Source organism: Erigeron canadensis, chromosome 1, assembly GCF_010389155.1.
Source record: "Erigeron canadensis isolate Cc75 chromosome 1, C_canadensis_v1, whole genome shotgun sequence".
In the NCBI taxonomy this organism is placed as follows: domain Eukaryota; kingdom Viridiplantae; phylum Streptophyta; class Magnoliopsida; order Asterales; family Asteraceae; genus Erigeron; species Erigeron canadensis.
In genome coordinates, this window is record NC_057761.1 from 23,957,649 (window position 1) to 23,976,377 (window position 18,729).

Below are 18,729 nucleotides of genomic sequence, written 5' to 3' on the forward strand. Positions count from 1 at the left end.
TGTCATCATGTCCATCATGTCCATCAACTCAACCATGCACAATGCACATACATTTCATACGACTTTACATCTAAGAAATCTTAGATGTTTGTATACAGGGTCACCCGCAGCCTTCCCACCACATCTCCAACTCATTAAATGTATCATCGTCTTCCATGTATGTACAACTACCCTAATCATAAATAAATCAATCATACTCAAACAATACATAATCAATCAATGTCCATCAATGACCCTCACATATGTACTCACATAATGAACTACGCAAGGTATTTAGAATACGCATAGTAAACAAGAACAAGTAATAATGATATCAAGAAGTATCTAACAAGTTCTATAACGCCCAACATGTCTATCAATGTCCCTAAATTGCACTCAACTACACGTAATGTACCTGATTGTACTCAATTGCACCATGACCATCAATGTCCACCCAGGTCCAAACACTATGTGTATATACTTCGTACGATACTACTTTTGAAAGGCCTTTGATGCTTATATATAGGGTCACCCGCAGCCTTCCCACCACATCTCCAACCTTTCGAAAGTATTACCGTCTTCCATATATGCACAACTAACCTGATAATCAACCAAACATGCACATACAATAATCATATAATAACCACGTATTTACACGTTAACAATTCCATCAATCAAATAATGTCGTCACTCAAGACACTCAACATATGCACAATCAAGTCATGTCATCATCAAGGAAATCAAACGTATGCACAATTGAACTATGTCATCAATCAAGGCAACACATAATTGTATAAACAAACAAGTAATCACACAAAGGTTGTACACTTTTCAGCCCGAATCTCAAACGAGTAGGGAGCTACGAACTCACCTTGATCGGCAATAGTAAGTTAATATCAAGCTACGAATGCCCAATGGTCGTCAAAAGTCCACAACCTAACAATATATGTCACAATACAAGACATGGTCAATACTAGTTATACTATACCACAATTTCCCCTAAAGATGTTTTATAAGTCATTCGAGAACGTTTAAATGACAAATGAAGAGTTTTGGTTAGACACCGTTCAATGACTTAGCACCAAAATTTCACTTGAAAATCAAAGTGTTTAGAATTGTGTTTAACCAATTTTGTTAACCTTAGTATGTTAATATAAGACCAATAAACAAGTTTTGGATCATTAAAAGTCGACCGATAACCGAACGAAAAAGTTGGGGAAGGAACAGAAATACTGCGGTCGCTCGCACGGTCGGCCGTGTGAGCGTCTGCAGTACGGGAAGAACTGGGCACATAGCACGGCAACAAGCACGGTGCGTCTGTCTGAGCGGCCGTGCTCTGACTGGGCAGATTCTTGACTTCAAGATCGACTAAGGAAGCTCCAAGACACATTTTTATACATAAATCAACATATTTTAACATCATTAAACATAACCCACATCATAATCTTGATTCATAACATCAATCTTGACTCAAATCGTTTGTTGACCTAATTTTAGTAACATAAAACCCTAATTTTGCCCTCTTTAGGGTTTTAACCCGATTTTTGACCCAAATTTTGTTAGTTATGACTATAATCAAGTTTACAAACATAAAATAATCGATTTGGGAGGAACTTGACTTACCAAAATCACCACAATTGTTCAAACCCGAAAATTGACCCAAATGGAGGATTCTTGCACTTTTTTTGATGACCCAAATCTTGATATGATGCAAAGGAGATGTAATAGATGATGTTTCTAGCACTAATCCAATTTGAAACCATAATCTTGGTGTAAGAATCTTAGAAAGAGAAAGACATTTGTGTGTGTGTGTGTTTTTCTTGTAAGAAGAAAGGAAGGAAGAAAAGATAAGGGAAGGAATGAATGGATGGTTGGATAAATAAGGAAGTTAGTTGGGTGATGGGTCATGGGTTTGACCCATGGAGGATCCATTTCATGTTGCTAACTAGATTTAATGTCATCTAGTACCGTAAAGCCAATTAGATATAAATGTCATCTCAAGGTTTAGGTTCGATTTGCACCAACGATGATATCAACTAGCACATATATCTTAAACGATAAATTGATCTATTTGGACACATTACACTTACATGAACTCCAAATTGCACTTGAACTATATTGGTCAACTCGATAGTTAGTTAAATTGTACATATGGTCAAAAGGTCAGGAACCACGATTGTTACACCTAAGCTGCGGAGGCTCCTGAAATAGACCTGAACATGACCTCATCTAAGTTATGGGCTTGATTTAGGCCCAAACATGTAAACCCCATGACCCAAAATCCTACAACCCTAGCAACATCTCTATAAATAGAAGATCAAGGCACCAACGAATGGACTCTCTCTCTCTCTTCCCCTAATTCTCTTACACACACTCCTTAGCCTATTTCGGCTTGTGGCGTCACATCTTGTGGTCACCAATTGGGAACCGCCACCTGAAGCAACAACAATCTAATCACTCCCATTACACCTTCTAGATCAAGGATTAACCTCCTAGTACTTAAGGATAAATGCTATACTTAAACGGGTGTAGACTTATGCTTAAATAGAAGTCATGTAAGGGTTGATTTTCCTCTAGATTGGTGCTTCTCTAAGTTGAAGGGATATGCATTTTATGTTGTTTTTACACTGAAAGAGTCTTGTATTGATCATCTTGAAATACCAGGACTCTCTGTGAACAACTTTGATGGAGAGCCTCTAGTTGGATTTCGTGTAAGATTGTTTTTACATACAAATCTATGATACCGATATGATGATATGGGTGTGGATTTAGACATGTTTATTTGGTTCGGAAGAAAAAGAGAATTCTGTTACGTTTTCATTTGGAGATAAGAAATAAAGATGTTGAGGTGAAGCGGTGTGGTGTAAGACTTGTTTGTAATGATAATGAAGATTTAAAAGAAGAGGAAATATGAAGCTTTTCAAATATATATTTTTTTCTTTTTAATACAAAATATTCTAAAGTTTAATGATTTAAACTGTTTGGTATTTTATTTTTAAAAGCTTTGTGTTATAACCTTCATTTTGATTTTGTAACAAATGAAATGCAGTAAAAACTTTTATTTGTTATCGAAACAACATAACTTTTGTTTAAGCGTTTCAAAGAAAAGATGTAAAGTTGTTGCTAATATTTAAATATTGGAGTAGAATTGATATAGTATACATAACAAGGGTGAAAATAGGAGTTCAACTGAACTTGGGGATCTAAATAATACGAGTACATTGCAATTAAAAAATGCGACATCTTTCCCATTAGGCTACTGGATTAGTCAACTGCGATTCACCCCTGCATACACATGATCATAACCTGTGTATAAATATGTAGTCTACTGCTGTAAGTAACCAAAAAGACTTCATTAAACCAGAAAAGAAAACTGTAAGTCATGAAATAATTCTTTCACTTATATTTCCTCAACTGGTTTTTTTTATTTACTGGTGTTTTTGTAGTATTTAATTGCCTTGCTTAAAAACAATCGTCCTTTATTTAACCAGTGAATCAGTGATCATCATTTTTACATGTATTTATTTATTATATGATCATGATTTCCCTGCTGCTGACTTCAATTTTGATCCAAATCTAAATATTACTCGTATTACAATTGTTTATTTATATGGATCATTTATCAATCTCTTATATAAATAAAGTAAGATTGTGATGACATAATATTTTTTTTAAAAATCTTATTTGGCATCATTAGACTTTTTCTTATTAATTATGTATTTTTTATCTAATTAATTTATGACATCATCTTTTGAATTTAAATTTTTATTCCCTTCATTTGAAAGTTTTTATGCCTAATGTATAATACGGAGTAACATTGCTTACTTGCCTCTAAAATATAGACATTTTTACTTACGATATTATTTTTTTTATGTTTCATTATGATAATAAACATGTATTTACGAAACTTGTTTAAGAATACCGGGTTAAACCCGGGATAATTAGCTGGTTAGTATATCATTAGAAGTCGTATTTATAAGCTAAAGGGTACACGTGTTGATGCCGGTTTTAGTTGTTAGTTAGATGATTTGAGTTTTCACATATATGAATGTAGGATGTGGGTCTTTGACTCTTTGACTCTGTGCAACAATTGTTTTCATGATTTGCTGATTTTTCTAACATATTGATATGTGAACAGAGCTAACTGAAAATGCCTCGATGGAAATATGATGTGTTTGTAAGTTTTAGAGGTGAAGATATTCGTAAAAGCTTCATTGATCATCTTTTCAAAAATTTTAAGCAAAACGGAATTCATGCTTTTAGAGATGATAGTGAATTGCCTAGAGGAGAAGAAATATCTCCTCAACTCTATAAAGCCATTGAGAATTCGAGGTTTTTGATAGTTATCTTCTCCAAAAATTATGCTTCTTCATCATGGTGTCTGAGGGAACTTGTGAAAATTCTCAATGCCAAGCAGTTGGAAATACCAAAACATGAAGTTCGAATCTTATTTTATGATGTTAAGCCTGAAGTGGTGAGGAAACAAACTAAGAGCTATGCCGAAGCATTTGACAAATATGAGGTATCAAATCGAGCAGAGGTAGATGAATGGAAGGAAGCTCTAACAATGGCAGCTAGCTTATCTGGATGGGATCTCAGTGACATGACAAATGGGTAAAGAATTATTTAACCCAACTTGATTAGGTGTTTTTGTGTCAACCAATTAATCTTGTAGCTCTATTAAAATTCGTCCTTTGTATCTTTTGTGAGCAGATATGAGTCCAAGTTCATTGATTGCATAACCAAAGATATCCGGAAAACGTTATGTTCTATGCCCTTGCATGTTGGTGAGAACCTAGTAGGTATAGATGCTCGTTTAAATAAACTGAACTTGGTGCGCTTTATTCGGTCAAGTAAGGTTAACATGATTGCAATTTGTGGGATTAGTGGAATGGGAAAGACTACCCTCGCCAAAGCTATTTATAACGAGATATATACCTACTTTGAGGGAAGTTGCTTTTGTGAGGATGTCTCAAAGCGGCATGACCTAACTCAAGTCCAAACGCAACTTGTTAATAAGATCATGAAAAGTGAAAATGTGAAGATAACCAATAATAGTGAAGGAGTTCAGGTGATAAAACAACGGGTAGCATGTGAACCGATCTTGGTTGTTTTGGATGATGTAGATCATCGTGAGCAGTTAGAAGCACTTGCAGGTTCATGTCACTGGTTTTGCCCAGGGAGTTTGATAGTTTTCACCGGTAAAGATAAATAGTTGCTAAGATCTCATGGAGTGGATGAAATCTACGAAATGAAGTTTTTAGATGATTCTGAAGGAATTAAGCTTTTTTCTTTGTACGCTTTTCGCCAAACATATCCTACACATGATTTCAACGACCTCGCCTACCAACTTGTGAAATATTTGCAAGGGCACCCTTTGGCGCTTAAAGTCATTGGTAGTGCTTTATTTGAAAAGCCCGCTCATATCTGGAGAAGTGAATTGGAGACACTCCAAATGTCTCTTAACTCAGAGATTCAACAAAAACTGCGACCAACTTTTGATTTGCTAGACTTTGATCAAAAAAGAATCTTTCTTGATATTGCTTGTTCCTTGATAGGGGAAAATATAGATCTTTCTGCAAGTGTACTCAGCATTAATTGTTCTGCGGTTGCTAATATTGATGTTCTAGTCAATAAATCTCTAATTGCAATATCACCATATGATTTCTCAATTCATATGCATGAATTGATTCGAAACATGGCAAGGGAAGTTCAGCGGCGTGAAGAATCAGACAGGCCTGTCCGATTATGGAGTCCATCAGAGGTTTACGCTCTACTTGGTGAAAACAAAGTATAAGAAATTATATATTCTTCTCTTTTTAATATAAGCTACATGTTTGGCTACTCAAACAGTCTAATGATATTATTACTTGTATCCAGGTAACAAAAATAACTAAAGCAGTTGAAGTTCTTGTCCTTTTGTTACAGAATCCTGTTAAATCAGTTGAAATAAATTGTAAAGCTTTTTCTAAGATGAAAAAATTGCGGATTCTTAAAATTTGCCATCCAGGGCCAAAAATATTTGAACAATCATTTCAATTGAGCATGTTGACGGACTCCCGTGTGAACTTCTCAGGAAGTTTGGATTTTTTATCCAACGAGCTAAGATTGATTTATTGGCATGGATATCCTTTCAAGTCCTTTCCATCAAATTTTCATCCGGAGAATGTTGTTGCCATTGACTTGTCTTTCAGCAACATCATAAGTTTTTGGACAACACCTAAGGTATTTGCTTTTTCATATATGAGTTTCTTTGTTGACGGTCAACAATCTAATATATTTCCTTCTTGTCCTTGATTTTAGTGTTTTAGAAGATTGAAAGTGATGAATCTAAGGCACTGCCGTAACCTAGCAACTACACCAGACTTCACAGAGATGGTCAATCTCGAAAAGCTAATACTTGAAGGTTGTGTGAGTTTGGTTAAGCTTCACCCATCAATTGGAATGCACAGGAAACTTGTTATGTTAAATTTGAGAGACTGCATACATATTAGAAGTTTCCCCAGCAAAGTTGAAATGGATTCTCTTCAGGTTCTAATTCTCTCAGGGTGCTTAAATTTGGATAACCTGAATCAGGTGTCCGGTAATCTCAAGAGTTTGGAGAAGCTTTATGCTGATGGAACAGCCATAACAGGATTTCCTTCTTTCATCTCATCTCTAACCAACCTTCAAGTACTAGAGATTGGCACACAGATGGAGTCTTCAACATTGTGGACATCAATCTTCCAAAAGCAACCACAAAGTTTGGTGTTGCCTTCTTTGGAGAGTTTCCCATTTCTAGCGAAGTTAAAAGTCATAAACCGCAATATATCGCAAGTGCGCCATGACAGTGGAGCATTACTTTGTCTAAGACATGTGAGTCTTAAAAAATGTAAAACGGTATTTGATTTTTTGGAGCATTTTTTGGAGCAACATCAATATCTTGGAACGCTTCTTCTTTCTACATCTCAACATATTTTCTCCAAAACACTGCCAAGGCTAATTCACCGACAACATAATCTTCACTGTTATTTCACGGGTTGCCCGTGCGTCCACAAACCAACTTCACATGCATCTACAAACCAACTTTCTATTTGGATCAAGTACTTGGGTATCCAGAGTAGGATACGTAAATTCTTCCGAGTAAGTGAATCCAGGAGTAGTAGTAGAATATCTGGAAATAGAACTCCACGGTCGTTTACAAAAACCAATAATATATTGGAGATAATATTTTATGGAAATATAATTCCACGGTGGTTTACAAATAAAAGTAAGGGAACGAACTTAAAGGTGGAATTACCTCCAAATTGGTGCTACTCTAAGTTCAAGGGATATGCGTTTTGTGTTGTATTCACGCTGAAGGAGTCTTGTATCGGTCCACCAGGAGTCTCTGTGAACAACTTCGATGGAGCCTCTCTAGTTGAATTTCGTGCTACATTGTTAGAGAGCATACTAATCTATGATACAGATATGATGATATGGTTGTGTATTATGATACCTGGGTTTGGATGGAACAAAGCAAAGAATTTTGTCACATTTTCATTCGGAGATAACAATGAAGATGTTGAGGTGAAGGAGTGTGGTGTAAGACTTGTTTGTGATGATGATGAAGATTTTCCAGAAGAAAAAGAAACAATTTTAAGTATGATACAACACCTCCCACCTCAAACTCAACCTACTGGAGGTTACTTCCGGTTTTCCGACAATTTTGGTTATACCAGCTTCTCATGGTAGGTTTGACGTGTTTTTTTAATAAATTTTTTTGTGTAATTTATGGATTTTCTTAATCATAACCTCAAGAGGTATATTTGTAACGGTAATATAGTAAAATATTGTTATTAAAGATAATTGGTTTCCTATAATAATTTATAGTTTTCAACGACAATGTAGAGAAATTTATAGTTACTGTGAGTTAACCATGTACAATACTTTACTCCTAAGAAGTTTTGCTAGACTGTGTTTTCAACTATTTTAAAAATTGAAATGAGAAATTTGCTATGGCTCTTTTTTTAATAAGACTCATTATGTGTAAATTGTATACATAATTAACAAATTATGCATAGTCTTGATGATATAGTGAGCAGTCAGATATCTTTTTAAAACGGAGGTGCACAGTGTAATTAGAAGGATTTATTTACAATCTGGGTTAGGAGGTACGTACATAAACGCCGTTAAGTTAATGACATTCTGGACCCAAACACTGAAGGTAAAGGGATGCCCCCTTGCGTAATCCTACTTGGTACAACGAGTTTGAGCAACGATCATAAACCTCAACAAAATTTATATAGTGACTCACTGTAGAAATAACCGAGGCTGTGGTACTGAATCACATCAATGAGTATTGTTGACGCTCATCAGCACACTGATCAGAGGCCAAGTACTCAGGGGACTTGGTTGGTCAATGACTAAATCATGTAGTGAAAACAAGAACAAAGTTTGACTAGCTCAAGCTCATCAAGGATGATACTTATCAGCGAGCACATCAATTAGTGACTTTGCCGGAACAACTTGTTACCGCTTAGACCTTCTAAAAGCCATTGATGACAGCTTAAATGTGGTTTGAAGACCCATGATTTCTAGACCTGTAACTACTTGTGACTCACTTATAGACTCCTTGATTAAGCTCTTTGATTCCAATGATTTCATCATATATGTGAGTGTTCTATATATACAAAAACAAGGATTCTTTGATGTGTGCTTACTTCAAAAATATAACTGTTGTAATAAAACAGAATTGGTGTAGCCCAAACAATATAAGGTTGAATTGTTGTTTTCGGTATGTGAATACCACGAAAATATATTCATAGATTTGAAATCTTTACCCTATTACACACGAAATTCACCAACAATACATGGAGAATTACCCTAGAAATAAAAGAACCATATTTCATTTGAAGCTATACAATTTACATCAATATACTCTCAAATACAATTGGCATTCGAGTACTCTATTTAACTTGATTATCAAAGCTTAACCACAGTATCAAGTTCCTCATTAACCCTAGTTCTACATTTCAGTGAGTGGTTCCCGATCCAAACAAACTTCACCAATGATCCAGATTAGGAAGATTAAGGGAAAAAGGGTCACCGAGCAATGAATGAATTCATCTACCGTTTGTAGTCAGAAGTCAGAACTATGGGAAAATGTTACAACCACCAATTGCCTACTAAACCTAGTACATGCAGTAAGTCCGTTTGTATGATCAAAGGCTAAAACAACATTACTACCTCTATATTACAAAATTTACAATCCAGTACTGATGATCTTGATTGAAAACTTCACATTAGATTCTTCAATGTTCTTAGAACTCTGGAAACTGTATATAGAAGTGAAATATGTCATCACCATCTCGTGTAACTATCATGCTGTAGTTTTTATGCTAGCTAATTCTGTATCAACTTCCATAAGTGAAGGGTTACTTGTTTGCCCCTGGCGAACAAACTGCCCTTTTACCCGCGGTCTCTGCTCTGCTAGTTTCTTTCTGCTTTCATATCGGACCTGTAGGAAGAAAAAAAGTTAATGAGACACGCTGACTAGAGTTGATCATAAGCTATACAATCATTTTCACAAGTAATTTATCATGACAGTCTACCTTTTTATCAAAGCATCTGTCTTTCCTCTTCATTCTGAATTTGTTTAAGGCGGCTTCTCTTTGCATAGATCGATGACTATTATTTCCATTGCTTCCACTACCTATACTATTGAGACGGGTTAATGTCCCACCGGTATAGAAACTGCTACTTCCACTATGATCTTCGAGTGCTTCTGTTGCATTATGCATCTCTGCAGATTCATTTCTTGCTTCAGGGTTGGACATGTGATACGGGTGTGCTTGAAACAAGGATTGTTCATGATGGCCCGATGAAGAGGGACTCTGCATTTGAGCCACGTTCGGTTGTACACAAAAGGGAGGGGGCAACGTGTTCTCTAATCTTATACCTCTTACTAGACCTGGAACTGGAAACATGCTTTCCCTAGGTGAAGGGAATTGACTTTGAGTTTGACCCAGGCTTTCCGTTTGTCCGTGTTGACTGATCCTATTATGTTGGGAACTACCGACTGGTGCACTATGTGTATCCGACATATATTCAACAGGATTCTTGATTTCAGAATCTTTTTGTTGATTGCAAATGCTAGCAGATCCTGACGTTAACGGCGGCTGTGTTCTATTTATGTATCGCGAGAATGCTGACACATCAGACGGCTTCAATCTGTGTCTGTCATCACTAAACTGATTTACCGAGCTACTTGGATGAGATCTTTTGAGTGAAAGATCTAACATTGGTGTAGGATGATCCACCTTATTTCCCCCATAGTTTAATGAACTTATAAGACTAGGTTTCGGGTAACTGTCAAATGACCCAATCAAGTCAATGGCTTCCCTTGAAGTATTACCAACCGCATTAGCTTGTTCCCATCTGACATCTATTGTCGTATTATTTCCTTGACCACTTATCTCGGCATTAGTCAGATTTCCCTCTGGCTCATTCGGTTGGGTCACCAATCCATTAGCCTCTTGGGTGTCTCTGTGGTCGGTTGGTTGTTCCATAGTTGGTACATCAGCCTCCGTATCTGGTTTCGTGCACGAGCTCTGTATAACAGACACAAAACAGACAATTAGAGTTATTTTTCAAATAAAACTACATACATTTAGTAATTATTACAGTAAAAAAAAACTTTCTTGTTTTCCAGATTAATGTAATTCTTGACAGTTTAGGAAGCTCGATACAATGAATATAGACTTTAAGCGACTTTAGGCCATTCATTAGAGTCGTTCGTTTTGTAGTCAAAACAAATTATCTGACCCATTTGAGATAAAACATAACCCAATGTCAAAACCAAAATTCATTTTGTGTTCTATTAGACAATTACTTATACAATTGACCAAAAAAACTACCTGTGCATCACTTCCTTTTTCGATACATTCCCTATTTCTTTTTATGCAAGCGATGTAACCACTAGAACGAATGCTAGTGGCGTTGTTTTCAGCAGTCGCCTCTTCTTTCTGTTGTGCATCACTTTCTTGTTGCTGCTCATTACCACCATTTGCTGACTATATTAACATCCAAAAAACCAAGATCAGATCATATATCATAAGAGCTAATACAATTATTTACACACACAAAAAAAAAATCATCAAACACGTACAGCTTGTCGCCTCCAGACATGTTGCCATAAGTTTTTCAACTCATTCTTTCTAACAGGTTTGACTAAAAAGTCAGCAGCTCCCGTGAGCATACACTTGTAAACAGTGCTGACCGAATCATTTGCCGACATCACTGCAGAATCAAAATTAACATTTTAGATACAGAAATGATACCAAATAAATAAATCTTTATTTTTTCTGATCAAGAACAAGATCTTACTTATAACAGGAATGTTCTTGCAGGCCTGATGCTCCATAATCAAAGTGAGCAGAGCAAAACCCGATATCGATGGCAACTCGACTTCCGTCAGTATTAAATCGATGCTATCGGATTTTTGTCTTAGTACCTCCCATGCCTTTAAACCATCAGATACAGCAGCAACTGTTTACAAATCAATACAAGGAGTATTAGTTAATATATTTCAGATATATTTAACTAAAATCTCTGTTTTCCCCTTTAGAAATATTTCAATAAATTGTACTCATACTCTTTCAAACTATAATTTTGTATGTAATTCATAAATACTAAAATATAAATCCCCGAAAAAGGCCTTGTGTTTTTATGTTTTCTTAGAAAACATGAATTTGATCACGTTTTCTATTTTTCATGTTATTTCAAAAAGTTTTCTTAATACAGCCGAGTTTTCCACGACTAAACGCAACCTATAAGTTTGTTACAAAATTAATGTTTTCTTGATCACCCCAATAATATATATATATATATGAACACCAAAATGAAAATGAAAAAAAATCATACAAACCTTTATAGCTGCATTTTCTAAGAAGGGCGGTGATAATATGGCGGGTACAGTCATCAGCTTCAACTAACAACACTCTAAGAACCATTTTTGGTAAAAACTTTTCCCATCTAACAACAACGTCATCGTTGTTGTTAGTGGCCGCGGTGGTGGCGGGCGATTCTTGCCCGCCACCATCATGTATCTTGTCTTCACTCCTTGTTTTCATCTCCGGAATATCCGCTATCTTTCCACTCATCAACACTTCACCCATAATCAATATTAGATTTTTTTTTTTATCTTCAAAAGAAAAGAGAAAAAGGCTGTGTGTGTTTTTGTTTGTAATGAATACAAAATGTGTTTTTTTTTTGTGATGTTTATCTTGTATTGTATTTTGTATATGATAGAAAAGATGGCAAAAATATCTGAACACAAAACATCTTTGGAAAAAAAATATCTATATGGTCGCTGAATGGCCCAAATTTGCCACGTAAGACATTTCTGAAAGAAAAAGCTAACACCCTATTGACCATCCATTTTTCGGTGCAGGCTACGTCTCTCCTCCACTTGTTACTAAAGTACGAGTAAAATTTAACAATTTCATAACCAATTTTTTTTTTCTATTATATACCAAGTTAGAAAAATATAGACAGTCTTATTGTTATTTTGAAATAAAAAGACTGTTTTTAGTCATTTTGAAGAAAATGATGATCGAATTCGTTAACTTAACTTCTTAAGATAATTTTTTTCCAATTGATCAGTTTTTTAATTCTTTCTAGTAGAGTCTTTATATATAAAGTAAAATATTTAATTGCTTTTTATTATCTTAGTGGTTGAAGAGAAATATAAGCCACTGGTTTGTTAGATATTTTTAAACAAAATAAGAGAATAAAATATCAAGAATCATTGTGCTGTCATAATAAAATAAAAATAAGTATATTTAAGTTAAATGTTGACAACTGTAAAGTATTTTATAGATTTATATCTTTTGAAATGAAAGTGGTAGAATATATATATATATATATATATATATATATATATGTCAGATTAAATTATTATTACTTTAGATATTTTAAGGTGTCTTATCATTTGTTTGAGAGGTGTTGCTTTGAGCTCAGACAATGATTCGAATTTTATATGCTAAATGATATATAAGGTTTTTATAGATATTATTTTGCTATTAAGGTGTGATGAAAAAGATTCGTGCAAAGTAAAATGATGATATGTATATAACATTTTCTAATATATTATACAATAGATACAAGTAAAATAACACAAATCTTATTATTATGAATAATAAATTTATCATTAGTTCTTTATCAACTAGTCTCACAATCAATATAAACAAAATATAAACACAAGATATAATCTTGAAGCACAATAAATGGGTACAAACGGTTTGGATAGAGATTTCATTGTATAATGTATTAATATAATTTGAAATGATCAAACAATTAATATGCATTTTATAATAATGTCTCTTATTATTAACTTAATGTCATAAAACCTCATATAATATAATTATACATTGTACAATGGATGGATGTAATTATCAACAAGTTAATGGATAAGTAAAAGTGAAATATCATAAATTACAAATGCCTCTTAAAAAATTTATATTTGATGGTGTAGATATTTTGAATGGAGGGAAAGAGGGTGTCCCACAAAAGGAGATATTTTGTGAGATGTTATGGTGGTGAGAATGACACATGGGAATGGCCAAATGGGTGATTTTCCAAAGGATTATCATCCAATTGTGTGGTTTCTTTAGATCCGAATATTGTTGCTTTTGTCGGAATTACAAATATACCCTTCGTTACACGTGGTGGTGACCTAACATCTCAACATGTACTCATAACATGACTTAGTTTAAGGTATTTATTTATGTTTGAGATTTTATTTGATATACTTCAAAATCGTTGAGATAAAAATTAGGAGAGAATACAATGGTTTGTAAAATTTTTATGTATAATTATATATAAACTAGGTTAGTATCCATGCTGGTTTGATATAATTGTTACGTTTGTATTGAATAAAAAGGTTATTTTAATAACTATTTTTTAAATAAAAAAAATGATAAATTGAATGGTTTCAAAATGATAGTCTAAATTGTAACAATTATGAACTTTTAATCAAGCCCAAATATACAATGAATGGCCCGAAAAAGTACTGAAATGATGAAAAACACAACTATTAGAGTCGCATAATATTGAAGACATCTGATAAAGAAGATTTGTTTGCGTTGGCACGTCAGTAACTCACCATGACTTCAATTTCAAAAGATTTGCGTGAGTTGGTGTAACAAATACGTTACATCAATACGGAGTAGCTTGGATGACACTGGTATGTTTAAAGATAATAAATTGTTCAAAATTAACAACATGATAGAATTGTTTAAGTGGTTTAAGCGCATAATGATAGTTGTTGTCTCAAGTGTCATGTAACTTATGCCGTATGTTTGACATATAGGACCAATGCAATTTCGACATGTTACGTATGTAAGTGAGTTGTATAATTATATGGGATTAGTTTTCTGGATTGTAAGAAGGTATAGTAAGATGGAAGATATAGCCAATCCATATTCGTTTAGCTTTTCTTTTAAGAGCAAATTTAAGTTCGACGACCTTGTATTTTTGTATTGTAGCTTCAATTTTAACAACAAATTTATTTAGCCCTTTTATTATAAATTTGTAAGATATTAAAAAGATAAAGTTATATCTAAGCAACAATATCTCTATTCAAATATAATGGTTAGGTGCTTGGTTTAGGGGTATTTAGGGGTATTTAGGGGTTAGGGATGACTAATATAATGAATAATTGTGTTTAGTTAGAAAAATAATGGTTATTGAATACTAAAACTAAGCAATGACTCATTATAAACTAAATTGAGGGTAATAACTATCATTATTCACCTTTCAAAAAAAACTACCATCACATTTATGCGCCTCTACCAGTATAGCATGTCCGGAATTCTCGTTCTCATACCAATGTAGTTATTAAAAGTCTATATTAATATATTATGCATATTAATGTTCTAAATATATTAGTTTATATTAAATAATATATATTAATATTACTTTACGGATTAATGAAATATTTAAAGTAACAAAAATAGTGCAATAATACAAGATATAAGTAATTAATTGCTAACCTTGTGTTTTTAGATATGGTCGGTCTTAAAAATTTATACCTAAAATTAGGGTTGTAAACGAGCTAAACGAACACGAACGAGATCTTATTCATGTTCTTTTATTTAACTTAACGAACGGTTCACGAACAGATAAACGAACATAATGACTTGTTTATGTTCGTTCGTTTGTGTTCTTGAACGAATGTTCGTGTTCACGAACACAAACGAACGAAACATTATAAATTAAGTATTTTTATTTAAAATTTATCTAAATAATTAGGTATTAATAATATATATATTATATAAAACAAATATCTATATCTAGACTATTTTTATAGTATAGTTGATTATGTATATATATGTATGTAAACGAACATAACGAACAAATGTTCACCAACATAAAAAAACTATTGTTCACGAACAACGGTTTATGAACATAAACGAATGAACGTTCATGAACAGATTATCGAATGTTCATGGATGTAAATAAACGAACGAGAGCTTTGTTCATGTTCGTTTATTTAACTAAACGAACGAACATGAATGAACTTCTCGCCGAACGGTTCATGAACTGTTCAGTTCGTTTACAGTCCTACCTAAAATCATATAAACCTTTTTTACTCGCATTTTACACAATTTTCTGTCACAGCCATTTTAAATTATTTGTATGAAGTATTTTACACAGTTATATCAAATGGACCATGTATATTGTATTAATTAACATTTTGTATATTTAACACGTTTTTTTTTAAATCGTGTATAATGTTAACTTATGTTACTAATACAAAGAGAGCAAGAAAGAGCGTGATGTATGTCTGGTCGTTACGAAATGGGATTAATATTACCTATTAATGTAACTAACTATGACCAAATGTCTATGTTATGTAAAGATCTTGTAAAATGTCTATGTTATGTAATCAACTTTCAAATCCCGATTATTAGATGTACTTGACCAATCAAAAACTTACACGTGACAGCTTATATGGTTGTCACAATACTCGGTTACATTCAATAAACAGGATTTAAAAGTTCATTACATTACATAAAAAAGACATTTTAAGAGATCTTTACGTAACATAGACATTTTTTCATAGTTAGTTACATTCTCAGGTAATAATTCCTAACAAAATACTCGTATCCAAATTCATTAGAACACATAAAAGTTATTCTTTTGTATCATGAATCGAATCAAAGTATGAAACTAGTTAAATCAAAATCTTGAACATGTATACATCATGTCATTGAGTGGCCCAAATTTGCCAAGTAGATTGTAGGCTTTTATGAATGAAAAAAGCAAAAGACTAATTGCACTTCCATGTCCCATCTCTCTTGGTGGTACATATGTCTCCTCCACTTGTTTCAATCTAATATTTCTTTATAATAAGTTACTTTTTTTCAATGGTGGCAAAGACGAAAGCATAGATATTTTGGATATTTTCAAACAAGAATGAGAATAAAATATCAAGCACCCTCATCCTTATCAAGCACACATAAAAAATAAAAATAAATACACCTTTTTCTTATATTGAATTAGTCTAATCTCTAGAAAAAGAGTGGAGAAGTTCACCAAAACTTTTAAAAAAATATTACTTTTTACATTATTAACTTATATAGTCTAAATGAATAAAAAAATTATGATAAATTTATCACATCTCGTAAAGAATAAGAGTTTTGTGTTAACGAAAAATGTCAAGCAAAAATAAATAAACATATACGGAGGGTAATGGAAAGAATCCTAAGCCCAATATCACATTTGAATACCCATCGACTCACCTCATATGAGCTATATTATGCCAGTACAATACATTCATCCTAATCCCCACATGATCTGGGTACCACGAAGGATCGAACCTGCGTATTTAAACTTCACATGTGGGTCTAGGTTTCATTGGTAACGGTTACGTTAAAGGAATTATTTTTTGTACCAAGCAGGGATTGAACCAGAGACCTTAAGGTCACAAAGTGTTTTCCTTACCACTAGGCTAACTCATTGTTGGTAAAAAGATAATTACGCTGCCAGGACTTAATCCTGGGCCTCAAAAGTCATAAGCGGGATTAGAACTCACAACAAATGTTATATACTTTCAATTCCAATTTAATCTCAATTATAAATTTAAATATTGTGTTGGATAAAGCTTTTTAACGGACATCGGACACAATGTGTAAATGTGTAATGTTTGACTATACTGAATTTTTACTAAACCTTCGTTAAGAATTTGTTAGATAAAAAAAAATTATGAATTACTTACTAATGATAGGACATACGTTGTCTTTATTAGATCCGCGTTAAAAAACCTTATTGCATAATAGATACTTAATTTAAACTAATCGATAAGAAACTCTTATTGGTGAGAGATTTGAATGGGGAAACTCACAAATGCCCAATTGCCCATAGACGAAAATTAAATACTATCACTCACCCTTAAATATAATCAAAGACTCTCAAAAATGGTTAAATTATGACCCATAAATGAAACCTTGTATAATGAAATATTCTAATCAATATGTCACATCAATTTTCATTTATTTTTCTCGCAAACATTTTTTAAACACAAAAATAACTTATTCATTCATTTTACAAACACTACATAATTTCTAAATCATCAATAACTTTTTGTTTTTAACTTTGTTATTTATGTGAAACATAATATATAAATAAAATTTAGGTTCTTTTTATTTAATAAAGAAATCAAAAGTTTAATAGTTTGAAAAAAGCTATCATTTAAAAAAATACTATAATGTTAATTTTGTTTACCTATATTAATATATATATATATATATGAATATAATAAAAACTAAAAATTTAAGACGATACATCATCTTTCCTCATTGTTTCCCAAAATCAAGTTCATATTAAAAATAATAAAATATATACAGATCATTCTTCGAAACAAAATCAAGTTTAGTTGTAACTCTCGTTTAAAAATATGGATTTTCAAAAACTTTCGCCTAACGGCGTTAAAAGGGAGCAGAATAAAACTTTAAAAGTCCAAACCAGCAAAATCTGTTTCGTTTGTTCATTAAATGATGTTACTAGCCATATCATCAAAATAAGTTCAAAAGGAAACCCATCGGTTGCCCAACATTAAACAACCGACCACAATATCAATACAAGTCATTATTATCTAAACATAAAGCAAATGTCTAAAGCGAGCAGCCACTATGGGTAAACTATAGCTAGCTTCAAGATCATCTACTCATGCTTCACATATTCTCACATCTACCTGCTCACTGTTGTTGAACCTGAAGGCGCAACACATTTTAAAAGAGCAAGTGTTAGCTAACGAATTAGCTAAGTAAGATAACACATAGTTTATAAAACGTTTTTCCATTTAAAACATTATATAAAAGTCATATTAAGTCGTTAAGGCACATATCATCTCACATACATATCATAGTAATAACATCTTTCATATTAGGATGAACCACCCTAAATGTGCCTAGTCATCTTCAGCATCTTTACATATCACATTAACGCATCATCATAGTGGTGACATAAGTCCTACCCGACTAGATGGTTAAACCTTACGGTTGTCCATCAATGTCGTTAAGAAATGGCAAGCCAATCCATGAGTAATCCGTATGTACAGGACAAGTGGGGTTGGTAAGACCTCCCGTAATACTCTACACGTTGTACCTCGTTGCAAGGAGTCACCCAAGCAACCACATCAAAAGCACAACCCTGGCAAAGACATGTACAGGTTAAGCTTAACACTTCTCACGTCATTTACGAGCTCGGTTTACATCACATATAGTT

At 33.2% G+C, this 18,729-nt stretch overlaps 3 protein-coding genes across 3 annotated transcripts; 2 read left to right on the forward strand and 1 right to left on the reverse strand.

Annotated features, from left to right (window-relative positions):
• The first annotated feature begins 4,129 nt into the window (after nucleotides 1-4,129).
• Nucleotides 4,130-5,873, forward strand: LOC122587669 (disease resistance protein Roq1-like). Its single transcript, XM_043759842.1, has 2 exons — nucleotides 4,130-4,593; nucleotides 4,693-5,873. Exons 1-2 carry the CDS (start codon nucleotides 4,130-4,132, stop codon nucleotides 5,192-5,194), a joined length of 966 nt encoding a protein of 321 aa, XP_043615777.1. The 3' UTR covers nucleotides 5,195-5,873.
• On the forward strand, nucleotides 5,231-7,692 carry LOC122587676 (disease resistance protein RPP2B-like). The gene is made up of 3 exons (XM_043759845.1): nucleotides 5,231-5,770; nucleotides 5,860-6,204; nucleotides 6,283-7,692. The coding sequence occupies exons 1-3, from the start codon at nucleotides 5,231-5,233 to the stop codon at nucleotides 7,690-7,692; spliced, it is 2,295 nt and encodes a 764-aa protein (XP_043615780.1).
• Nucleotides 7,693-8,824: 1,132 nt separating this feature from the next.
• LOC122585365 (two-component response regulator-like APRR5) lies at nucleotides 8,825-12,209 on the reverse strand. The gene is made up of 6 exons (XM_043757497.1): nucleotides 11,867-12,209; nucleotides 11,326-11,487; nucleotides 11,108-11,238; nucleotides 10,857-11,012; nucleotides 9,552-10,550; nucleotides 8,825-9,457 (listed from the first exon to the last, which is right to left on the reverse strand). Exons 1-6 carry the CDS (start codon nucleotides 12,114-12,116, stop codon nucleotides 9,320-9,322), a joined length of 1,836 nt encoding a protein of 611 aa, XP_043613432.1. The 5' UTR covers nucleotides 12,117-12,209; the 3' UTR covers nucleotides 8,825-9,319.
• Between the last annotated feature and the right edge of the window lie 6,520 nt (nucleotides 12,210-18,729).